The 26,370-nt window shown below is 42.1% G+C and overlaps 1 protein-coding gene across 3 annotated transcripts in view; it reads right to left on the reverse strand.

The window, feature by feature from the left end:
* ST6GALNAC5 (ST6 N-acetylgalactosaminide alpha-2,6-sialyltransferase 5) overlaps positions 1-26,370 on the reverse strand; it is a 107,308-nt gene that overhangs the window by 73,980 nt on the left and 6,958 nt on the right. Inside the window, exons 2-3 of one of the 3 annotated variants that reach the window (XM_039486322.1) lie at positions 20,514-20,697; positions 19,306-19,533 (exon numbers count right to left, since the gene is read on the reverse strand). In XM_039486322.1, coding sequence (XP_039342256.1) covers positions 19,306-19,533; positions 20,514-20,528 — 243 coding nt within the window. In that variant the 5' untranslated portion in view covers positions 20,529-20,697. Of the gene's footprint in view, positions 1-19,305; positions 19,534-20,376; positions 20,488-20,513; positions 20,698-26,370 lie in introns of those variants that run through there. The other 2 variants (XM_039486325.1, XM_039486324.1) reach the window with 2 other exon arrangements.

Consider the following 26,370-nt stretch of genomic DNA (forward strand, 5'->3'; position numbering starts at 1 on the left):
ATCTCATGGTGGCTGGGATGAAAGAGTTGTTTTCTTCCCCCACCCTATACCCCCCTATCAGGTCTAGATAGTGGTTTTTTTTGTTGTGTCTGTTTACTTTCCTTTGCCCCCTCCTTCTGTCTGTTAGCCTAAAAGGGGTTTGGGGCTTCTCCAAGAAGCACACAGGGAAGGGAGGATCCAGGATTTGCCAGACAGTTGGTCTTTCTTTGACGCTTTCATCTCCCACAAAACAAAAAAGGAAAGATTTAAGGTGAATCTTGCAGAAATGTGATGTTGATTTCATTCTTTTAGCTGTGATATGAGGGTAATAAAACTGAACCTCTTGTAAAAGGCTTCGAGAATCTCAGATAAAAAGTGCTGTGTAAGTGCCAAGTACTATTTTATACAATTAATAGAATATGAAATATGTACTTGAGATGTGTTCATATGTGTCTCAAAGCCAACTAGTTCATTGCTAGTTCAATAGCAAAGTTTGCTAACAGGAACCTGCCTGCTTTTTATGGTCCCTAAGTACAGAAGCTGGTACTTGGAAACTGTCATGCTATTTGTTTACAAACTGCCTGTAAATTTAAAAAAATCCTTGCCACTAAAGACAAATTAAAACAGGTCTTCTTTAAATGCTTGGTTTTAATATGTGGTAAGTGGCGTTTGATGGAGATGTGTCCTGCGCTAAACATCAGTCCTACAAGTACATGTCCCCAGTGAGAGTTTAGAGAAATGCTTGAACAAATTGCTTAAGACAGGAAAATGAGTATTCGGCTCTCGGGTTATTACATTTCTGGTTAGATGTAGGTGCTGATAGTATTTGTTCTATTTCCTGACTCTTTCTCAATAGTCCCTGTAGGGATGAGAATTAAGTGCTGAAAAGTGAAGCAAAGATTAGAGGATACCACACTCACAACACCTATTCTGGCACATACATGAAAAGGTTCCATGTGCCTATATTTTTAGAAAGTTTTCACATCTTGTTCTCCTTGGGAACAGCTTGTAAGGAGTGGAACACTACAAACTCTTACCGCTGTCTCTCTCTAAAGCAGGTGGCTATGTCTTGGAACAAATGCACTGGGTTTGAAATTTTTCTCTTTTAATATTTAAAGATAATTTCAAGCTAAAAACAGATTCAATAAACTTGGTTGTCATTTATGCTCAGGCCCTTTCACACTGCTCCAGCAGCGTAACAGCCTGAAAATGGGTAGAAACTGCCTGCTGAGAAAGCTCCTGTACAGAGGACCTGGCAGTAAGAATTCTTCACAGCGACCATTCTCTCAGCTCCTGGTGTTGGGCAAGGTCGGAAAGGACAGCACAGCATGGTGGCTTTTCTCTGCTTCCCAAGGACCACAGGAGGCTACAGGAAGCAAAGTATAAATGAGAACAGCCCTGAGGCAGCTTTAACCCACACCTGGGGCCAAGCAAGGCTCCGCATGGTCCAAGAATACTTAGCTCCTTGCCCGCCTCCATCTCTGTCCCAGCCCAGGAATGGATAGAATCATTCCCAGTGTAGCCATATTTACTAGTAGGGGTTGTATTTACTGAAATATTAAAATCTCAGAAAACTAAACATGTGTAATATATGATCCCACATGTTTGCATTTATAGAGGGAAGGTTTTTGTACTAATGTCTCAGGTTTCAAGGTGAGTGACACATCTTTCCACCTTATTCAACAAATGTATTCTTTTCTGTTCCCTCCACTTTTATTAATATATCCCTGAATGTGAGCACTCTTCTCCCTTCGGCGGATCTATAATAACACATTTAAAAGATGTTCAGGACTCACATTAACATCTAACTGGCAGCAAAATTGTCGCTTCCACTTCAGCCCTCTTGGCTCCTTGATTACAAAGTTCTATTAACTGAAAGACAGCACCAGTTCACCAAGATAATCAAGAAGAAAGGTCAGTGGCTTATGAAAGAAAGTTCTGGCCTTTTAGTGAACCTCTGGGACTTCAGCTCAGCACTAACCTGAGTATTAAAAGGCAGGGTTTCAGTGGTCCCTTAGCACTGGACTATAATCCTGACACCACTCATAACATGGTACTGCTGTCACTGCTGTTAAATAAAGGCCAGAACTGAGAACTAATGATGCATCAACTCTTAACCAGGCAAACCTCACAGGTGAAGGCTGGGAAGACATTATGAGGGGCATGTGGGTTAGCCGGCAATGCAGAGCTTGTATCTTTCCTTAAATATGGAATGTTTATAAAAGCAGGCATCATATTCGAACAATCTCAGCCCCTTATCTCAGGGACCATAAAATGCTTCAAAATTAATAACAACATAATGATTTCCTTCATTCCAATTATGCATTAGCATAGCAATCCCCTTTTCTGTTATAGCACACTAGGTTTCCCCTTCTATTTTAACAATGAGACCCCTTGAAGGAAGCTGAGAGCTCTCAGCATGTGGCAGAAAGTGCTCAGTATCTCACAGGACTGGACCCTCTTACAGTGGTTCTCAACCTTTTCATCAAGCTATATGCATTTAGCAGAGAGAGGACCTGCTCTCCTATTGATCTCAATGTAGGTCGGGAAATGATCAACACGCTCATGTAGGAGTGGAGAGTGCTCAGCACTTTACAGACAGGGTTGAATGTCTCACAGAATTGAGATCTCAGCATTGAGAACCCTTCCTAATGGCATTTAATCAAATCAGGCTGCAAACTCAGGTTGTGCTTCTGCTCCCACTGAAGTCCAGGGGAGATGTGCCACTGGCTATGGCAGAACCAGGATTTGGTCATTTGGTAAGAGTGATTTTTTTTCAGGCTAAGGAGGGCTTCCACATCATCTGTGCATCTCTAGCTGTAAAAAGGCAATATGTGTGAATGATATTATTCTTCCAATGCTATGCTTCTGTTCTCCTAAGATAAACAAAAAGAGAGAAGGTTATAAGAGTCTTTGCCAATATAAGACTGTTAGACGATGCACAACAAGTGATGGATCATAATATAAGAGAAAAAAACACAGCTGTGGGAGGCAGGCTCTCATGACAGAGTCTCAGCATCACCTGATGGATTATTTGTCAGGGTTCACCATTTGTGAATCATGTATCTAGCTTAAGCCACAAACACTTGCAGCAGATCTAAAAGATGTGTTTTCCAGGGTGTAATCAGAATGGTCTGTTTTGCTGCAGAGGGGGAATGCACCCTTAATTCTAAAAGCTTGGCAATGCAGCAAAGCCATTGACAGTATTACAGAGTTTACAGCTTTGCTATTTGTGATAACCAGAGTTCGCTATTTCTCATTTCTTCCCTTTAACTATCTGGGTTTAAATGAAACAATTTCAATTTTATCTTAGCTTCATTTCCATTCCCTACAATGGAAAGAAGGTATGAGAAAGGTACCTGCTCCTCATCCACAGGAAATAAAACTGAAATCAGTCCTTAAATTTCAGTTTCATCATTTACAGACTGGAAGAAGACCTTAGTTTCCTCAATGCGGATTACTGCATAAACCCTGGTTTTCCAAAAAAAGAACTGTTCCTATTGAATTCTTGCTGTGCACCACATCTGGTAGTCTTTTGGAATGAAACACATACAGTATGTAACAACTAATTAAGCAAATTCTTACAGATGTTTATTTGCTCACTGTGTTTCCAAGTTTCAGTCAATGGAAGTTCGGGTTACACACAAATATTAACCCATTAGTGGGGCACTGAGTGCCCTAAGAATTTTAAGGACTGCAGGAGCTTGCCACTTTCCAGTGCAGTCCATCTTAGTACTGACTGAAAGTTGTTAGCATGTAATGGCTGGTAAAGTATGTGAAATTAATGTGGTGGTTTAAATCCTAAAACAGCTCCCATTAAACAATGGCGGCCACAACTGAATGACAATTAAATCTTTGGGACTTTGCACTGAGATCAAGAATTGAACTGGCATGAAAAATAAGCTACCCTTTCACACTCTTTAAGGTGGTCCCTCCAGGAAAATGCTGGCACATCTTGGCAACAAAGCTTGCACTGCCACTCCCCATGCTGTCCCTGTCCTATGGCAAGATGTTGGACTTCAATCTCCAGGGCTGTGAACGCCAATATCTTTCACTATCACACATTCATATTTATTTTGCATGCTCATTTTCAGTATTTTCCTTCTGGAGTAGTGTATAGTTTTTATTTTTAAAGATAAATTATAAAGGGGTTAGTTAAGTCTGCAAGGCAAAAGGGGAAATAATTCAATAATCTGCCATGCAAGATCATATTCTTCCTCCTTCCACATGAGTCCACTTATTTGCTTCTCCAAATACATAAAAAAAGACTTCTATTACCATGTAAGGGGCTGGTGAATGTCTGACAAGAATAGGTAGTTGGTCTGTAAAAGGGTGACTTGCCCCTTTCAGGGCTAGAGGCCTGGGGTCAGCCAACCCCGATTCCTGAAGAGGCACACCTGAGTGAGGTCAGATGATCCCGCTATAAGAGCAGTAGGATTCTGCAGAGAGGGGAGGGGGACCTCAGGAAACTACAGAGAGTAAGAACGCTCTTGCAAGGAAGATCCTGACACTAAGGGAGTTTTGGCATCTGCAAACAGTAAAGGAACTATAATCCAGCTGCAGGAAGGAGGGCTGGGGACTCCCTACCCAAAAGGAAAAGAGACACTGAGCTGGGGCGGGGACGTGGAAGGCCAGTGAGTGTCAGGATTAAATAAACTGGATCCCGGAGGGGGAGTGTTTCATTTATCTTTGGACTGTGCTCTGGAGTTTCAAGGAGTCCAAGAAGGGGAAATGAAGGGACTGCAGAGTGCCCTCTGGCCATGAGGAGGAGCTAGGGTGGTAATCACCCTGCTACATGGTCCTAATACAGTGAAGTGATCCAAAGCCCGCTCAAATCAACAGGAGTCTTCCCATTGATGTTACTGGGTTTTGGATCAGGACCTATTTCCTTTTTGGTTGTCTGCACTTGCTTACTTTAAGCCTGTGAGTACCTGTGTTCGCAAGCTTCATTTATTAGAATGCCGTAAATTATGTGGCCCTTGAGTGCACACCAAATGCCAGTGTTCAAGCCTTCCCTAGGCCACTTTAGTCATTGGGAACTGCATGTGCTTAACACCTCCAAGAATCAGGCCACTTATTTAAGTGCCTGGATATGGGTTTAGAGTGGGATATTCAAAAGTGCCTAAGTTACGGAGGAGCACAAGCGCCATTGCCTCTCCATGGGACTTGTGCTCCTAAATCATTTCAGCGCATCAGAAAATCCTGCCCTTAGATGCCAAACGAGGCATCTAAGTCTGAAAAATTTGGCCTGACCCTTTTTGTGCTTCAGTTTCCTACTATGTAATATGGAGATAATAATACCTCCCTGTGTTACCAAGATGCTGTGAGGCTCAATTTTTAATATCTGTAAAACACTTTGAGATCCTCAGAAGCACAGTGATATGTAAGTGCAAACTATTATTATTTAATGAGCTGTGGAGGAAGATGGATTATTTTATAGACTGTGGTGGTTGCGTGCGCAACATTTCTAAAACATACATCCTTTGTTAGTCTCTAAGGTGCCACAAGGATTCCTCGTTGTTTATACATCCTTTGATTATACTTGAAGAAGAGCAAAAGAGAGAATTTATGATTCTTCAGTGGCTTTCTCTGTTCCTGTTAACTCAAAAATCATAGACTGATTGGTTTTGACATTTTAGAAAAATAATATTTTTAGACAGCTAAGCTACTGCACCTAATATCCTCTGCTTCGCAGGTGCATTGCATTTTTCGTCAATCGTAAAAAGTATACATCATTAAACATTTAAATGGTATCATCACATTTGACAATTACTTCTTTCAATTCTGTGATTACACATATTTACACAAATTGCATAATTACACTAATTGTACATTAGCAGACCACAACTGATTAAAAGACACCTATGGAAGTTTCCATTAAGACAACATTAAAATCATTAAACAGACCCATACAAGTAAGGACATTCACAGATGAGATCTAAACCTCTAATACTTACAAGCATAACACAGCTGCCCCTTAATATTATTGTATTATGCCCTGTTGTGTCTAGAAATTGAGCTTTAATCCCTTAACTGTGGATTTGACTTTGCCTCCCATCCTCACCATTTTTTTCATGCAGTTTCTGTTGTAAGAATACTTAATGTCTTGCCTTGTCTAAATATGCTGTAACTACAGTACATTCTTTCTTGGTGACTTAATGTTGTAATTTGAAAGGAAAATGTAAGGGTAATTACTGATGCAATAAAACATGAACATACTGTAGACAACTCTATGGAATTTTAATTAGGAAAAGTAGGCTGTGTTATGATTTCCCTGTCCTCTTTTCAATAAGCTGTCTCCAAGTGTAGATCTCATTTTCATGGATTTAAAATTTTGAACATTTTTGTCAACTTCAGCCTCATCTTTTAGAAGCATAAACATAAAGCAAGTTATCATGTAGCTAAATATGGGCTCCGAATGCAATCTTCTTATAGGGGAATGTATGTATAACACAACTTCTCTTTTTATTCCTTGCTCTGTGCAAATAAGCTAAGGCATAAATATAGGAAAGGTTGATTCTTTAATTTCTTTGCACACAGATTCTGCTTAAACCAAGGCCATATCTAACGAGGCTCTGACAGCAGAAGATTAACACCCCTGCCAGACCAACACGCTTGACAAAGGAGCTTAACTTTATCCTTACGGCAGTATAAGACGTTGTATGTGTATTACTATATAGAAACACAACTTTAATAAATACAGAAATGTAATTTTCAGTACTCTTATTGATGACAAAATATGGGCTATGAAATTTAAAAAGCACAGATCTCTATTTGTATAAAAGAAACAAAGAAATTACAATGTTCATGTCTTCAAAGCATTACTTTATATTTTGAAGTCCAAAGATGCAGTGCTTTGCACAGACTGCTACACAAAAAGCACTTCCGGTAACAGAAAAGAAAGACACATACAATCCTTGTCATCCACACTTGACAGGATATGGAAACACAATTTAAGCTACAGTAGATGACGAAAGTCTTACCTGATAATAAAGATATTGCCCAGTTAGCAGTCACAAGGTTTTCATGCATTTTCTGTCATCACTACATTGAACAATTTTACAAAGTCTTTGTCGAGGGCTTGCATGACCATATTTAATGTGGCCTTGTTTAACTCTGCTGCTTTCAAGTGGCATTAATCCTCTTTTCCTATCTGGGTAGACTCTCCAACATAATCGTATCAGAAAGTTCTGAAGTTAGGATATTGTCTTTTTAAAACAATATTTTCCCTTTGTGCAATACAAATGAGATATGGCATCGTCACATACACTGAAAAAATACCCAGGAAGAGGCATAATTATAACAAATCAGTTATGAGAAACTTTAATGAGAGCTGAGTCTCCTTATCATCCATCACTTTATTCTAGAAGTGTCTGGGAGTACCACTCTAGGTATTAGGGCTTTGTCAGTGTTCTGTCATAAATCCCATTTCTAAGATGCTTTTAAGTCAGCACTTTTACTGTACTCCACGACGGTATAAAGATAGGTTTTCAGCTCAGGTGTGAATTTTCTTTCCAGATTTTGATGTAAAGAGATATGGCCCTTTTTTTCCCCCTATTAAAAACAGATGGTGGAAGGAAAAAACCAGTATTTTAGTGGCCTGTAGTTTAATTTTTGTATAATACACAGCTTTGTCTGCATAGTTTCTTTTATACAAACTGGATTTCAAAATCCTTAGGAATGTTAAGAGGTTACATTTGCTCCAAACACATTTTGTAATTCTCCAGCGGGAACAAAAAAGGGCCAGGAGACATATCATGTTTTCAGGGCCGGCTCCAGGCCCCAGCATTCCAAGCAGGTGCTTGGGGCGGCAATCTGCAAGGGGCGGCACTCCGTGTGTTTTTGCAGCCCCAAGCAGCGCTCCGAATTGCCGCCGCGGACGGCAGGGGCAGTCCGTGTGCCGTTAGGGCGGCACGTGTGTTTCCGCAGCGGCGGCAATTCGGCGGCAGCTTCTGTCTTCAGCTGCCCGCGGCAGCAATTTGGCGTGCTGCTTGGGGCGGCAAAAACAGTAGAGCTGGCCCTGCATGTTATCATTCCACACTGAAGTCAACGGGAGCGTTGTGAGCATATTGATGGAAAGATTCAGGGCCTGCTCCTACTGAAGTCCAAGGATGTTGTGCCGTTGTCTTCAATGAGAACAGGAGCAGGATTTAGACACTGAGAGCTGGATTCCCAGCTGTGATGAGTTTAGACTCAGATGAGTTGGAAGTGAAAGGTGCTTCTGAGGCATCTTTCCACTCCCTTGGGGCCAAAGTAGTCCCCGGCATAATTCAGAACCAGGCTATTACAAACTGCACCAACTGCAGCAGTCCCACTGGGTCATCCACTGGCTGGGTATCAGGCACAGCAGCAGCCACTCCAGGCCCCAACCCTCTTCATCAATGCCATGCCTGCCCCCAGTGCTACAAGTTGAAGGAACCTGAGCTGCTTTGTGCTGCTGCAGAAGTGCAATGCAGACACAGGTGAGGCCAAGAATCTGGCTCTAATTTTTTTTTTAAACAAACTGTGGCTATTGGGTGTTCATACAGATTGAAAGAAAAGAGGTATTTAAAGGGGTTAATTACGCATGTGAATATGTATGTTTCCTAATAGTATTTAACATATTTCTTAGCAGACCTCGATTAGATGGACTGAAAGGTTACTACCAAAACGTCTATTGTTTTTTGGGGGACTTTGTGAACTAAGACTTACATGTTGTTGTCAACCTTTTAAAAGAATTTTACGTAGTAAGAACACCATAAGGTGTATCGCAAACTTCAGCAAAGGAAGTGACACGTCAATACGTAGAATAATAACCTAGCTATACTGACAATACTCAGCCAGAATTTCAAACTTGGGTGTTTCAAGGAAGACACCTAAAAAGCTGTTTTAGACACAAATATGCAGACGTAGGTGTCTAAATCAGGATGTCACTGTCTCTAACAGTGATTTAAATGCCTAAATTCTGATCTAGATGCCTATCTCTAGGTATTCAGGTTTGAAAATGTGGCCATCAATGCCATTTGTCAGTCTCAATCCATGTCATTAGGTGTTACAGAAATGCAAAAGTTAGACAGACGGTATTTTAAGTAAGTCTATCAAACATTTGACACACTGTTCTCATTACCAAGATTTGTTTAATAAGACTACTCCGAGACAAGTAACATTTGGAATATGTAAAATCCTAGCTAACGGAATAATGTATTGCTGCACGGTTTGCATGCTGCATGGAGCTAGAGCATTGCATCATGTTCTCCTACCGCTACATACATGGAACTCCCAGTGGCATGGAGGAGGAAGAGCCTTACCAACACTCTTTCAGGCTGACACTGGGTCAGACTGCAAGACCCTTATTCATACCTGGCAGTATCCTACTCCACAATCAGTCCCGTTGACTTCAATGGGACTTCGTAGTCAATGTCTACTATTCAATGTAACTAAGGTTACAACAAACTGGCCAACTATTTGTAAGAGTTGCAAAGTAAACATTACAGTGCTGAAAGGCAAAACTGGACAGTCTCATTCAAAGGCAGAGCAAGTGAGGCAATATCAGAAAGAATGTGCGTGTGGATGGGGAACTAGCAGGGCAGGGAGTTATGACACGTTTTTAATTTTTAAAACGTATTTTGGATCAGTATCAATTAAAAAATGACTAACAAAATGATCTGAACACTGGAAGAGGGATTTTTCCTAAGAAGGATCCCAACAAATAGCCGAGCACAAGCAGATGAGTTGAGAAAAGAGTGGCAGTTTTAATTCAGCATTTGAGTTTTTATTTTCCTATTTTAGAGACAACCAATATGCCGACGCAGCTGGAACCAACCCTTTTACAGCAGCCTTAGGAATAAAATGGACAGCCATATTTAAAAGTACAGGTGTAATTGTTATAATCTCTGAGGGTGAGTTCAACCAAATGTGGATGGCTCACACAAGGACCCCCTGTGCCCCTCAAACTCCGCAGTGAAGCTCGGATGAGAAGTCATAGGTTCTATAGCTGCACCTGGTGCCTATGATCCTCTGTGTTCTGTGGAATGGGGATAAGCTAGCAAATACGGGGCTGCTGCAGGATGGGAACAGGTCGTGAGATCTGTGCTTATGTATAATAAGCGGCCCAAAGCCCTCACCTAAGGAATGTGGAGGGGCTATGGTGACTACCACAGTCCATTTTCCTGGCACTGGGCTGGAGAAGTGCGTTCTGTGCCTCTATATTCCTCTTATGTTTTTGTGCAGGGTTAGAGGGCAAATTTCATCATTACGGAATAGGTGTCTGTCCATAGAGACTGTAATGCAAGGAAAAGAAAACACAAGTTCAGAAGAGTAATGAGCCTGAGTGTAACCCATGTCACTATAGAGGAGGCATATCCCGGAGCCTCCAAACCAGAAGGAAAGGTTTTATCACTATGTGGGGAGAAACACATTCTTGGTGATGAACGCAGTCCCAGAAGGACCTGGTCCTTTTATTCCTGATTATTTCTCAGTGAACAGTTTCCCAAGAAGAGCAGTTTCCCTTAAGCTTCCTATATGCTGTGCCTGAAGTGTATGTACATGTTTGCACAGACCTTCACTGCTGAATTTTTCTTTTCCTTAGAGAAAACTACTGGGACGGATGCTCTGCTGACTATTACTATAACTGTTCTCTCTACTCTTGACCTCCCACAGCTGAGGGCAAAACATATTCTACATTAACTTTGGCTAACAATAGGAACTTTATAGAATATTTTGTTCTTGAGTATTAAAGCCATGGCAATATCTAAGGATGCTAATAATGTAATAAACTACAAACATGATATTATTTGGTATGACACTGTGAAGTGTTGGCAAAGCAAAACATTAAATACTGGAATTAAAAAGGAAAGCCAATTCAGAGTTCAGAGACTACTAATTGAGAGTCATTATCCTTTGAATATTCCACACTATTTCTTATCAAAGTATCTCTTCTGTGATGCTATTTTTGACTATAACTGGAATGGTATTTTAAAGGGGCACATGTAAGTATAAATCGTGGGGTTTTTTTTAGAAATTTCTAACCTGTGTTATTAACAACACTCTAGATGATTAAAACTGAAATTAACCTATGCCGCTTGTTTACCATTTATGCCGTGGATTTACTTTTTACACTCCCCTTTTCTTAAACAGTGATGCTACAATGCCTAGTTCTTATGGACAAGCACAATACTGTTGTGTTTGGGTTCAAAACACACCAGTGGAATGTTTAAGTTTACTAATTATATATAATTGATTTGCAGCTCACTTAGAAAATAATTTAATTTTGTCCTACGTTATAACTGACAATGTTTCTTTGAGAATCCAATATTTATGAAAAAACAACAAGGAGTACTTGTAGCACCTGAGAGACTAACAAATTTATTTGTGCATACACGTACTCCTCATTGGTTTTGCTGATACAGACTAACACGTCTACCACGCTGAAACCTGTCAATATTTATGATTGTACTTAATACACACATACCTAAAACACAGAATGCACTTCTCTTATGTATTTAGGGGCCAACCCTCTCCTCCAGAGTACACTCCAAGCAGTAGCAGGTTCCCATCCCAGCTCCACCTTCACTCATTCCCATCCCCTGTGCTAACATGTAGGTTTTCCCGAAAGAACGGAACTCCACAATGCACATATCCGCTGTGTGGCCCCTACCCCACCATTAGCACCAAGGAGCTCCACTAGTTCTGCTGCACGGAGGCTCTGAGGACATGGGGCAAGGGTAAGATTGCCCTTAGGGTTTTATGGAGGTCAGGGGAGAATCTGACTCTTATCTACAATTAAATTACACAGGCATTTGGAAATTTCCAAAAGTGAGAATTTGAGAACTGTTAGCAGGAGTCTGTGAATTTAAAGTATTTGCTTTTCTAGCTGACAGGAAGCTTCACTAATTAACCTGGTCTTAAAGCACTTAGTGTTAACTGTTAGAACAAAATAGCACTGACTAATGGAGGCACATTACTTAGGGATGAGGTGAGACACTATGATGTTTAATCTCACCTTGAAAGTGACCTTTGGGCTGTCGCGTCAGTTTATATCAGCACCAAAGCTCTGCTGATTTGATCATAATTGCATTAATTAGAACTGAAATTAATACACTGAATTCCTTACTATCAATGCCACCTCTGCATCAAGAGCTCGGCACATCGTGCTGTGCTGAGCAATGCAGGTTGGATTAATGTAGAAGGTCAGTAACAAAAGGAAAGCGCCACCTGTAATCAGATGTTTTACAGATTTATAGACATCCCTGTAAATTCTGACTTCCAATTTCCACTTAAGTTCCAGTACAGGTTAAAGGGGAAAACATACGGTGCCCTATGGAAAGTCATCAAGCAGAGGTGGGCAAACATTACAGTTTCCTTCATGGCAAGTCTCCTTTGGCTCAGCCTTGCTACCACTGTAGTCAACAGAAGCAGAATTGGGTCTGTTAAGAGGACAGTTTGCCTCTGCAGAAAGACATGAAATAGCCTAAAATGCCCACAAGTAAAACTCAACATGTGAGAACTGTACAACACGGCAAATTTTAAAGGATATCCAATATAATAGTACAGTACAGTGCATACTACAGGTACATATAAGAAGACTGAAAGTAATGATGAAAAACAAAGCATTTTGTGAACCTTCTGGTGTGTGTGTGTGTGTGTGTGTGTGTGTGTGTGTGTGTGTGTGTGTGTGTGAGAGAGAGAGAGAGAGAGAGAGAGAGATGCTATTATTTATTAATATACGATTATCTTAATATTCACAGTGGAGAGATATTTACTGTAGCTTTACTGTTCACAAGTCAGAGTGAGGGTCATAACTAGGATCAATGGAGAAACCACAGACAAAAAATGGATCCTGCATTTTTAGAGTCCTTCTATGAATTCTGCTATTTTCCACAAAGCCCGTAAAGAAAAAGAACTTTCTACGTTAATCTGTTGTAAAGAAGGGATCAGTGCACTATGGTACATTTCATGGCTGTCACATAATACACATGAAATGTGACATTTTGAAAGTGTGAGAAAAAGCCTAGATACTTTTACAGCGTTTCAAACCAAAAAGGACTGCAATATGCAAATTAACCACTTTTAGCTGAATTAGCCTGAGTTAGCTCTGTCTCAATCCGACCACCTCTCCCATTGTTCATAACTGTACTGAAATCAATCTGTAGGACTAAAAAAAAAGTCTCCAAAGTAGTTTCGTGTTGTTTGGGTTTCTATGAAAGAACACAGTGCAAAGAGATGAGTTTAATAAAAACTAGTTTTAGTTGTTAAAATTCTTCAAATATATTAAATCCATCAAGCAAAAAAAAGTGAATGAAGCTACACACACATTTCTGAGTTCTGATGACATCCAAACTACTTGGGGACAGATCCTCAGATGCTGTAAATTGTCATAGCTTCATTGACTTCACTGAAGCTATGACAATTTTCTCCAGTTTAGGATCTGCCTTTGATATTTATGATCACAGTAACCGGGCATGTTATCAGAATCCCATTATTTGTGTGTGTGTTAGTACAAGCTTTTACACCGGGGTGGGCAAAGTATGGCCTGCGGGAACAGAGAAGCGCAGCCAATGGGAGCTTCAGGGGAGGTACTTGCAGGTGAGGGCAGAGCGTAGAGCTCTCTGCCCCACTCTCTCCCCAGGGGCCACAGGGGAATGTTGCTGGCCACTTCCGGGAGCAGCAGGGGCCAGGGCAAGCAGGGAGCCTGTCTTAGCCCCGTTGTGTGCTGCTGCCACCCCAGAACCTGCACCCTGAACCCCTCCTACACCCCACACCTCCAGCCCTGAGCCCCCTGCCACATCCCTCCTGCACCCCTACCCCCTGCCCTAAGCCCCATGCCGCACTGCACACCTCTCCTGCACCCCAACCCCCTGCCCCGAGCCCCCTGCCGCACCCCGCAACCCTCCTGCTCCCCAACCCTCTGCCCAGAGCCCCCTGCTGCACCCTTCCTGTACCTCAACCCCTGCCCTGAGCCCCTGCCACATCCCTCCTGCACTCCTACCCCCGGCCTGAGACCCCTGCCACACCCCACATCCCTCCTGCACCCCAACCCCCTGCCCTGAGCCCCCTGCCGCACCCCACACCTCTCCTGCACCCCAACACCCTGCCCTGAGCCCCCTGCCGCACCCTGCACCCCTCCTACTCCCCAACCCTCTGCCCTGAGCCCCCTGCCACACCCCGCATCCCTCCTGCTCCCCAACCCTCTGCCCTGAGCCCCCTGCTGCACCCTTCCTGTACCTCAACCCCCTGCCCTGAGCCCCCAACCCCTGCCCTGAGCCCCTGCCACATCCCTCCTGCACTCCCTCAACCCCTGCCCTGAGCCCCTTGCCACATCCCGCACCCCTCCTGCACCCCAACCCGCTGCCCTGAGCTCCCATCCCTATATTCATGGCCTTTCATACAATTTCCCCAACCAGATGTGTCCCTCAGGCCAAGAAGTTTGCCCACCCCTGTTTTACACATTGCATGGTGTGAGTTTATGTATAACAACTTCATACCTTAGGTGCATAATGAAATAAGAGACCAGAGACCAAGTTTCTTCAGCTACACTAGATACTCAGGCTTATCAGGTAGCTACATTTCTTTAAATATGTTTCTGCTTTGATAAAAATGTTCTGCTAACGTATTTTATCAATCAACTAAATTCCTGGCCTGTGTAATTATACCACATATCCATAGTCAGTATCTCCATTAGCCAGATTCCACCTTAGATAACTCTTATTTTATGAAGACTTATACTTCACACAGCTATCTGTGCTGCATTCCCCTCTCTATCTTTTACTTTCTATTGCCAAATTCTGCTGTCCATACATTCAAGCAAAACTACCAATAAAGTCAATGGAAAGTTTGCTCAATTAAGGACAACACAAATCTGACCCTGTATTTTTAAGTCAAAACCGTAAATGCATAACATGCTGAGCTGTCTGATACATAATCAGCAACAGTAATGTGTACAGTACTTTGGGAGATTACAGATGGTAACAGTGCCAAGCCAGAACTGCTGGCTGTGTGCAAAGGTGCCTGCAATCTGGAATACAGCAAAAGGTACCATTTTCTATCTCTGTTGCATGCTCTGTAATGCAAATTGAATGTTATCACTTACTGCACACAGAAGCTGCTAAAAACTTTAAACAAGGATAATCAAAATGCAATGAACCAGTATTATGATTTGCTAAGATGAGAAAAATAGAGATCACTGCTGGTGGCACAAAAGCAACAAAATATAAACACAAGATAGTCAGCATCCAATTAATTATAACACTTTCAAACAGCTCCAAATGTAAGCCTGGTAAAACACATTTCTCTACTATGTGTATATATTTTTTCACCCAATTAAATCTTTTCCAAGTCTTGTTAAAAATCAAACACTCTATCCGATTGTACTCTTTCTTCTCCCTCAAAGTTTGATGGAAACGTTAAAGACTTTTTCCATTTTTTTAATCTATTAACTGTATTAGTGTTCAATAACTATATGTGCTATATGTATAGACTAATTCCACTATCTCAAAACACTGGGGCAGTGCGATGGAAAGAAGCCAAACCCCCTCTCTCATACATAAGTACATACTGCTGAGATTTATGTCACGACAAACTCTCTCATGACAAGGTTATTCCAAAATAAAGTCTCCCCCTGGTGGACCTGTTACATCATAATGGCTCCATCAAGATGCTTATTGCATAATAAAGCCTCCATTCCTCATTGGAACTTTTACGGGTAGAGGACTTCATTGACGTTGCCAGTAACATGCCTCGAAAGTCTCCACTACAGCTCAACTTCAATATTTGATCCCCCTCTCACCAGGAGCAACTCTCCTTGATCTCCTCAGGAGCAACTAACTACTCTGTTCCAAAATGCTGTATGATTTTGTGATATAACAAAATGGAATAGACTGAACCCTCAGACTCATTTTCCTTATTCCCATAATTTTCCAGATAAGAATGGTTAATGTCATGACGCTATAAGCCATTCACCCCAAACATGTCAAAGTTGTTGCCTGTTTAGGTGGACTGAGTAAAGAAGAAAGCAAAATAATTTTTTCCATGTAGGAGTAAAGTCCCAGCACTAAGGTCTGAGAGATTATGGAGCTATAAAACTATTTGCAGAATGACTCTTCTTCAAACACTTGATTAACTGTACTACTCTCTGATCTGTTTACACGTGATCCATATAAATTAGTGGGTTGGTCATCAAGTTCTCTGAGTGCTTCAACAAAGGCTTAAGAACTCATACATTTTGTTTGCAAGATTGGTCTTGTTATGGTACTTTTTTGGGGGGAGGGGAGGGGGAATGCAAAATCTTTGGTGGTCTGAAATGTTTTCCAGTTACATCTGTGGCAGGACGCTCACATGTTATTGGTAGTAACCACTGTTGCGTCAATACTGGGTAAAAAGCTTTTTAATTATCCAGAGTCATGTTCTCATGTTCACTTCAGAATAATCGGATGGTTAAATACTTATTTCTTGCAAGATTTAGAATACTGCTAGCCTTTCTGTTTTCATAAATTCTGTCCTAATCACATGCAGTAATTGTTCATAAAATATTAGCACTGCCATTTATTGCTAATATTATGACAATCGTTTTGATAAACTAACAAAAAATTACATCCCCTATTTGATGACTAGGCAGGAAGAGCCTGATCCTGGTTCTGTGGAAGTCAATATGAAAATTCCGATCGACTACAGAAGTCATGAAAGGTGCTGCTTTGATAGTCTGTGAGACCAGTGTCCTCTCTGTAGTCATGGAACAAGTACAGCACAGACAGAAGCAGTGAAAGCTTCTCCAGGCTGGTCTGCCAATGTGCCGCAGTCTTGCCGTGAAGTAAGAGCTTCTAAGAGTAGCAAGGTGGTTGCTATTTGCTTCAGTCTTTGACCTCTCAGCAGCAGCTATCAACAGTGATTCTGTGCCACTCCTGATAGTTTTTATAATATAAACACCTGGCTACTAGGAACTAAAGGGAGATGTCCCATTCATTTCAGTCATCAGGTGGCAATGATTTTCAATCACTGTTGGCCTGAGATGCTAAAGGTGAAATGCTGAGAACCAGATCCAGATCCATCCAGTCTTTTTCACTATTTTTAAGAGCTCAGTTCAACAAAAAATATTATACCGCTTCTAAAGTGCAAAAGGCTGATGAAGCCAAGAACATTGGCTGTGATGCAGAATAAAGGTAAAATGCACGAAAACAAAGACTAATAAGAAAAAAGTTTCAAATCTCACAAGGTGCTGAGAGGCTCATGCAAAGCATTCTTCAAGAGTGACTAGGAAATTAGATATGTTAGCCCTATTCTCAGAAGATGTGTGGCCATCACGTCTGAGTGGACCTGGAACTACTATTCTGACTGTATATGAAATGAAAGAAGAATGTAGTAGGTAATCTGAGCATAGTAGATGAGAATTGAAATGTAGGGTATGTTTATGCTGGAATTGGAGGTGTGACTGAAGCTCAGATAGGCATACCTGACTAACTTTAACCTAGCTAGCACAGTATCAGAGGCTTAGTCTCTGGATCTGCAACAAAGAGCAAAATTCTTATAGACTAACCTTAGATTAACAAGCTTCAGCAGATGCTTCGTTGGTGACTTCTTTACTCTTTTTCTTTCTTTTTCTTTCTTTGTATTCATATTCAAGCTCATCATGCAGAACGTCTGTTAGTCTATAAAATCTACACAGATTTTTGTTTTACTATGCCTGATTAACAAGACCAATGCAGAGATGGTGGCAGGGGTTTCAGTACAGGCAAGCAATATGAGTACGTACCCAGGGTTCCAGGCAGGCATCTACATCCCATGCTGATGCTTCTACCACCACATCTTTACTGCCATTTGTAGCTGTGTTAGCTAGCTTGAAGCTAGGGCAGGTATGCCTACCTAAGCTGCAACCACACCTTGAACTGCAGTGTAGACATTCCCTACGTGATACTTTGCTCAACAAGGCCCAATGCCTTGATTGTCAGGCAAATATTCTCCTCAAGCATAAGGTGATTTACTTCGATAGTAAACTAGTACTGGCCCACTGTTGCCAGTAGCCATACATACTGTAGCCTGTGACATTTCAGTACTGTGAATAATTGTTAAATTTTATCCCTGAAGGGAAATGCCACTACAACCACAAAATACAACCTTTATATGTGCCAATATATTTCTTTTGTATATTTCTTCTCCAGAATCTAGATACCACATAAGAGAGCCCTGATTCCACTTGAGTCCATCCACCTCCCTGCCCTCTGTGAGGGACTCCAGGATCCACCCACACCAAACAACGGGCACTAAGGTCTGTCCTACGTGAGGGGCAGCCAAGATTGCACACCACTGGTGATGATACCAGAATCTGTTCACCTTAGGCAAAGGATACGGAAGTCTGAGATCCCAGGTGCAAGTGTTACCAGTCAGCCCACTCTGGGGTTTTGAGCACCACAGTCGGCGCAGCGTGAGGGAAGGGATACCACAGTTTACCCAGAATGGGTGAAGAGCACCAGAGTTTGTTCACCTGAGACCAAAGGGCAGCAATGTACACAATCAGAGAGATGCACCACCGTCAGCATGCCTCCAAGATGAAGACCGTGATCGACAACTTCACTCCTCTGGCACAATGGACCTTTCTACAATAAAGGTGAAGCTATCTATGCTTTCTTGGGGGCCAGTCCAAGGCTGTGGCATTAACTCTTACAAGAACTAAGGACCATTGCAAGCCGCACCACCTTCCACTCTAAGTCAAGACCTAGTTCTTTGACCTTGCCATGTTTAACATAAACATATAGCAAGGGGTATGTACATTATTTTTTAAAAATCCAAAATAAAACACTGGCTGGGGAGAGGAGAGAACAAACACATAACAGATGTGCAGCCACACTGCTTTCTGCACTACTGGAAGGTGCTCAGATACTCCAGTAATGAGTGCAGTATACAACCGTGAGCAGAGAGGAGTAGAATAGGGTCCAGAAGCAATGAAAACACTGGTGTACCACCAGAAGTAAATGGCTAAGGGTGCCAGTCATTGCCCACCTCCCACATACACATAGAACAAGCAGAAAACAATGACATTCCTGCCACCAGAAGTCACAGCACTGCCTCCCATTAAGCAAAGGGTACTAGAGTCACACCAGGGCAAGGGGCGCAGGAGTCACAGCTACCCCATGGACAAGGAGTACCACGGCCCCAGTCCCACCCCTCTCCAAGGGGAATGGTGCCATGTCTGAGCCAAGCATTCAGGACCTGCCAAAGCTTCTGCTGGGTCTTTGAGAGCAGGCCCTGAGCTGGGAGGAACCATGTGGGAGCCACCCACAGATCCCCAAAGGGCATTGCACCTGCCTGGGTGCTCCACCCCCCCGCCCTTGTGTCCAGGCCAGGGTCCCATCGCCTCACCTTGTGGTCCAGGACACTGATGTAGCCTTCTAGGAGCCCAGCCCCTACAGGGAGCCTCTGGCTGCTGCCCAGCTGCTTGGTCTCCGGCTTCCCACTGGCCGCCACCGCCACCTGCTGCTGCTGCTGCTGGCTCGGCTCCTTCTGGCCCCCGCCGCCGATGCTGCTGTACATGAGCAACAAGCTGGTGCACATGGTGGTGAGCACTAAACACACCGCCAGCCCATGGCGCTGCAAAGGGACAAAGAGACACTGAGCCCCCCTGCGAACAGCCACGGTCAGGGGGATGGGGCTGATCCTAGCGGGGGAGGGCGCAGGTCCCCCCAGGGTGGGAGAGGACTGGACATCCTGGGGGGAGGCGAGCGGAGGGGGGGTGGCCCAAATCCTGAGCGGGGGAGACGGGCTGAAGTCTGGGTCTCCTGCTCTGCACCCCCGCCCCACGCAGCGCGACCCCTCTCTCTTCCTGCCCTCACATTCCCGGGGGCTACCCCAGGCCCGGGGCGGCGGCGAAGGTGGGGCTCCCAGTTTGTTTCACTTTCGGGGCAGCGTCCTTGCGGGCGGGCTGGCGGGAGGGGGCAGCTGCTCGGCTTAGGTGTCTATTTTGGCAGCAATCGCTGCGCCTTTCCCTTTGCAGCTCCTGCAAGTTTGACACCAATTAAGACCAGGCAAAAGTGCGGCTAGAGAACTCCAATAATCCTCCCTCCCCTTCCCCCCCGCCACCTCCCTCTCTTCTCCACCCCTTCATCTCTCATCCCTTTCTTCCTCTTCTCCTCCCGCCTCTGCCCCCCCTTTCCCTGTCCCCTTCTCCTTCCTTCCCTTTGCCAGGCTTCCCCTTCTCCCTCCGCTCTCTTCCCCATGCATTCAGTCCCCTTCAGCCAGTCCACCCGTGCATTTTAATGACTGTTAGGAATTGTTGCACTAGCCAAGTTACAGGCAGACTCATTCTTTAAGCCGATCTCTTTTCTACACGCTCTGAACAATAACCCTGCACACGAATAAAAGAAAAGCAGGTGGAAAGTTCTCCTCCTCCTCCGTTTTGTTCCCCTTAGTAAAATATAACAAAAGAGAAGATACCAGCCCTGGAAAGGCTGGAGCATATGTCTGATGCCCTGGCCAGCCCCGCTCCACTACCCTCGTCCTCTTCCCTACCCGGGCTGCTTTCGTTTGGTCCCCGGGTGACCTGGGATAATTAGGTCCAACAATTGACTTACCATCAGGGTCTTCATTTTGTGCACCTCTTTGTACCGAATCCTCAGGCTTGCGCATCTGGGGCCACTTTTCCCTCTAGGGTTTCCATTGTGAGGAAGCCAGTGACATGTTTTTGCCGGGGATCAGGCTGGAGAGAGACAGGGAGAGGCGCCCGAGCCCGAGCTGGGGCTGTGGGGGAAAGCACTGCTGTGGCAGAGATTAGAGACAGAATTAAAACCGGACTGGACCCTCTTAGTCTCTCAGTGATCTACACAACTGCCGCCTGCCACTGTCTGCTGGGTCCTAAACTACTCCGGGTCTTTCCTCGTCTCCAACACAGAGGCAGTTTCAGGATAAGTAGAAGTTAAAGGAAGACATAAGTTAGGTCGCATTATTCCTCAGAAAGAAACCTCATCTCAGCACACACAGCAGAAACAGAACAGCAGAGAGGGACAGAAACACACTCTACAATTCTACAGTCTTCGGCACAATGGCATATTTAATCAGTGGGTGGGATTCTGATCAACATAAATGAAACGCTTTCGAAATACAACAGCATTATATCCCTGCAGGCTGACACTAGCTTTGCCTTTTTTTAAATCCTGCTTTTAACACTAGGACACAATCTTCAATTTATGTTATTTCCATTTTGCCTAGAGGAAGATTCACCACTCTCTAAGCATTAACTGGGTTTTCTGAGCCTTGTGGTTCTGAGGCAACAATTTTTCATCTAAATAATTTTCATTTTTCTTTGCAAATATTTTAACACCCTCCATTTCTAGTATAGTATTAACTAAACTTTTAGAGTTTCCTGCTTTCTTCTTATCTAACAACCCTTCATAATAAGTTTTAAAAAATTTAAACACACGCTGTTCTCACTAATAAGTGGAGCTGTAATTTCTTGTACTCTTGCTCCTAATGCCATCTTTCTGGTTTCTGGAAATAAAAGTCATTCTATTCTCATTTTATAAGCAGTCCTCTGGCGTCCTTTACTGTTTCCTTCTCTGATTTTGCCGTATTAATGATGCATAGTTCAATTGTGAAAACTTTAATAAAGCAACTTAAATTACATGAATTTCTTGCTCTAGGAATTCCATATTTATCTATGCACCCCTTCAAAACAACCCATTTTCAGGTTGGTTTCTTATGAAGATATTAAAATGACAGTATAGCATTTTGAAAAAAATATATCTTAATTATGAACATATTTCTCTTGAAATTATTCATCAAAAATAATAGTTCTAATATGATTTCACATCTAACCTATAGCAATATAACATTAAAGACTACATTAAGGAGAAAATGATCATCAGGCTAACTCAACCATGTTCACAATAATATCTTTCTCAAGGCTGGAATTGTCACTGAAATCCATTTTTCATCTTTACTAATTCATTGGTAGACTAACAGTGGAACAAATGTCATCTCTAGCTATGGCACAGCATTCAGCATTTAATGCTTTTTAAGAAAGTAGAAATTATTAGCAGAAACAAAAATGTATGCTACATCAGTGGAGATGGCAGTAAACATGCTTTGTCATTTCAAAGAAGATTGCTGGCATTGCAAGTATACTTGCTATTTATTCCATTTGTGGTCTAGGTTAGAATAGTGCCAGTTATTAAGACAGGAGCAGCAGTATAAGAATAATCTTATCAGGTCTTGGTAATTCTTTATTATGTGGTTGCACTTGACACTCAAATTAGTGAAACAAAGGGCCAACTTGATGAATCATTGAAAGCAAATTATCTGCGGCTCTCCAAGGCTTCCTGCAAAAAACTACAAAAGGCAGCTCATGCATTTTACAGTGCTGTTTCTCAACCATCAGCAAGCAGGTTGTTGGTAACTGACAAAGCTCCTCTAATATATTTTGCCATGCCCAACTGAAGCATCTTATTTATGATGATTTAGGTTCATGGCTGTATGTTAGACATCTGTGACAGAGTATGCTGACCAAATTCATTAAACTTATCGTTCGGGATAGTAGCTGGGCTGGTAGCTGACTATATTGATAGAGTAGCCAGGCTAAATTTTCTAATTTAATGCTGAGTTGGCCTTGAATATTGTCCAGTTTTCTGATTCTTAGATATTTAATTAGATTGCCATCCAGGTCATAAACACTAATCTTGGCAGTTAAATGAGCAACGACACAACTAGTGTAGTGTAAAGTAAATTCTGCAGTAGTTTTTATGTGTAAGCATGGTTTGTCCAGGGAAAATTATAAATCAACTGGAAAACTGCCCAGATACTTAATTTAATTTTAAGTTCCCATAAATTAATCGTTTTAGCTTTGTGGGGTTTTATATTTAAGAGCATGTATTTGTGTCTACATAAATGCATAGATATATAGTTATATGCACACACACATTACATTTAATAATTAGGCTAGCAAGAAGTAGAAGAATATGAGCTGAGTTCATAAACACTTAATCAACTTGGAATAAAACATTTTAAAGTTCATCTGACTCGCCTGATTCAATATCAAGTGAATCATCTGGTCATAATTTCTTTTTTAAATGAAAGGGATACTGAAATGGATTTCTGATTATTCTGAATTCTGCCACAGTCCCCTGTTTACACCAAGCATTACAGGAACTGTGTTTTATCAATCAACAATTTTGTTTGCTGCTTTCAGAGGGCATGTTTCACCATGGTTGGGTCAGTAATGCTCAGTCTGAAGTGCCAGACCAGTGTCACACATACCACTTGTCATCACCCTGCACGTCGCTTTCTATGAGTTTCTATTTCTGTACTTATATGACCCCCATCACTCTGAGATCAAGGGGTTAATGTAGATTGAAACAGAAGAGGGTGCTCTCCCCACACTACAAGAAAGAGGGAGGGCAAATGCTGCTCAGTCAGGCCTGGGAGAGGAAGGGGAGCTTTCCCCACCCCTCACCACACACACCCTCTTTACTTTAAATTTTGGTATTATCTGTGAGCATGTCCTGACCTGCATGTAGTGGTTACAAGCCAGGCAGAAAAGGAAAATGGCACATGAAAACAGACAGACTGAGAAACACGTGTAGGTAGCAGAGACACAGACAAGCAAACTTCTAAAAACCAGTAACAGACTTGGAAATGCCAGAGATTTCTCACTGACAGCTAAAAAAACTCTGCTCATATTGTAACCTTTACTTAGCTTTTTAGACGAATGCATTAACTATTGCCTATACATTTGTTACACAGCAAATGCCACATTATGGTTGCCCGGGGGTGGGTGCTGTCGAGGGAGAACCTCTTTTCCTTCCTCCCCCAAGAGCACCCCAGTAGGAGACATCCAAAATGCCAATGTTCACACATGCACCTTGAGTGCAAGCTGGGGGGTACGACAATGGCTAGCATTGCTGCTGGTGCCCAAAAGGATGCCTCATGGACTGAGGACATGGCATTGCCAGTATGCACGCTGCCTAGTATCTGGAGGCCAGCACTGGCAAGGGCACCTGCTACTCCCATTGTGTAGCTATAGCAAATGCCACTTCTGATCATGCAGCTCCTCCATCCCTCTCACAATACCCTGGAGGCATTCTGTCTGTGTCTGCCCTCTGTAAGGAGAATGCCTCCAAGCCATTGCCACACAGCTGCTCCAGCTGCTCACATGTGCCTCAATCTCATCAAAGGCAGAACCTAGCCTTAAATCTTTAATTATTTTGTGGCTCTCTGCGATGTTCTTTTGATGCCAGTGTGGGTCTTTTGCTGTAAAAGAGTAAGTGTTATGATGAAGTAGTAATTTTGCTTGCTGTGCGCCCAGTTTAAGGGGCAGTAAGAAAATAAAGTTCTTGTTTGTCTAGCATCATGTGCAAAGGAGAGAAAGGGAATGAGAGAGGGAGAGAATACATCATCAGTGGGAAAGCTCTAGGGGAGCTCTGCAGGTCATCCAAAATGGATGCTGAAAACACCTTTATACCACACCATCATGCATTCTGTAAGTGCCATGTATTCTACAGAAAAATGAGTCACAAAAATGATTTAGATACAAAACCAGTCCCAATAGTTTTAAAAAATTGTATCTTTATGCCCCTAAAGCCAGGTGCCTTAGTCCTAAATTCCCATATGGTGCTGAGAATAAGAGAAAATTTTTTGCTCAACATGCAAAATACCTTTAAAAATTACCTAAAATTGTGTTTTCTTTAAAGTTTCATATTTTGGTTCTATGAAAGCTGGGATTTTTCCCTCTACAGGTATAAAATCCTGGCCCCTTTGAAGTCAATGGTAAAACTCCCATTCACTTCATTAAGGGCAGCATTTCACCCAAAGAGAGTAAAACTCCTATATCCAGTTCTGCAGGCTCTTGAGATATCATGTTTTAAAGAGCTTGTCACTGGTGCAGGACAGAATATTGCCTGCCCTGGACATCAGGCCAGTGTGATTTGGGGGGATGATTGGGAATTCCACATTTCAGGGGGAAGAAGAAAATCTTTTTCTGAGGAGTTGATTAAATATTATGGCTGTATGAAGGTGTTCTGAGTGTTGGAAGTTGGTCAGAGAAGTGGATTAATGAGCACAGGGGTAGTCAAAGCTGCATGATAAATGTAATCCATCACATTGATTTCACCTCCCATATGTTTTATTATGTATGTATATATTAGTTTTTAACATTTTTTCCCCATAGAGAAAAAGAGCCTGGTGAAACCAGTTTTGCATTGCAAACACTACCAATGGAAAACACTCAACAGCCAACATGGTAATGAGCTCATGATATAGATTTTTCAAACTGCCCAGTGAGTCATGAAATGCTTTTCAAAATTGGAGATGTGCATCAAGGATTGGTCAAAACAAAACAAAACAAAAAAGGTAGAAACAATATTATGGATCAGTCAATACTATCTCCTTTTATGAAATCAGGCTGCCTTTGAACTTCTGACAGAAGCAAACAGTGACAGATGCATACAAAATGAAATATTGCATGGAAATAGAAGTGCATATGAAAACAAGGGAAAAATACTGAGGTAAGATCTGCTGAGTCTGCTGTTTTATTCATATCTATTTCTTGGTTCTCTCCCCAATCTGGGAAGCATAAATAAAGGTAATGGATATTTCAGAACCAATCTTTCTAGCACTACAAAAGCTACTTACTGGTCATAAGGCCATATATGAAATACTGTGCTTAGTTCTGATCACCTTTGAAAAAAAAAATAAAAATGTAGAAATAGACAAGGCTTAACAAATAGACAAGAATGAACAAAAAATGATATAGGAACATACCATAGCTTCAAGTATACATCTGTTAGTCTATAAGGTGCCACAGGACTTTGTCGCTTATGACAGAGCTTATACATGTACATTGTTAGAGGTTGATATTCTTCTTATATTCTTCAGACATGACGAAATTAAGAGGGGAAATCACTAAGGTATGGTATACAGTACCAGCTGTGGCAGAGAATAGACACTCCAAGGCTTGGACACCCCAAGGTCTTTTTGAGCTACTGTCTGCTACAAAAGCAAGAGAAGGGAGAAATACGTAATTTTCTATACACAGCACAAATTTTAACATATGGAATAAAGTAATTGGGGGAATTAGTTTCATTACTAGAGTTTTGTAAGAGATTGGATAAATCTTTACTGAATATTGTGGGTGTGCTTTTTGATCTAATAGAGAAGTGGCAATATCAGTAAGATTTTTAGCCTTCTTCCGGTAGATTGTGACATCCAATGTTCGTATATTTTGTCTTCCTTTGCTTAGAAACAGTGCACAGAACTTTCTGTACCAGTATGAAGGCTAAGCATTAAGCTGGGAGGAAATATTAAACTTTTTTTTTTAAATTGCCAGTTAAAAAAATAAGATGCCCTAACGCATAACCAGGCATGAAGCATTAATAAAGAATGCAAAAGGACTCATCATGGTCTGGTTTTCAGTGCATGGTGTATTATTAGACAGTCAGC

Source organism: Mauremys reevesii, linkage group 8 (genome assembly GCF_016161935.1).
Source record: "Mauremys reevesii isolate NIE-2019 linkage group 8, ASM1616193v1, whole genome shotgun sequence".
Taxonomy (NCBI): domain Eukaryota; kingdom Metazoa; phylum Chordata; order Testudines; family Geoemydidae; genus Mauremys; species Mauremys reevesii.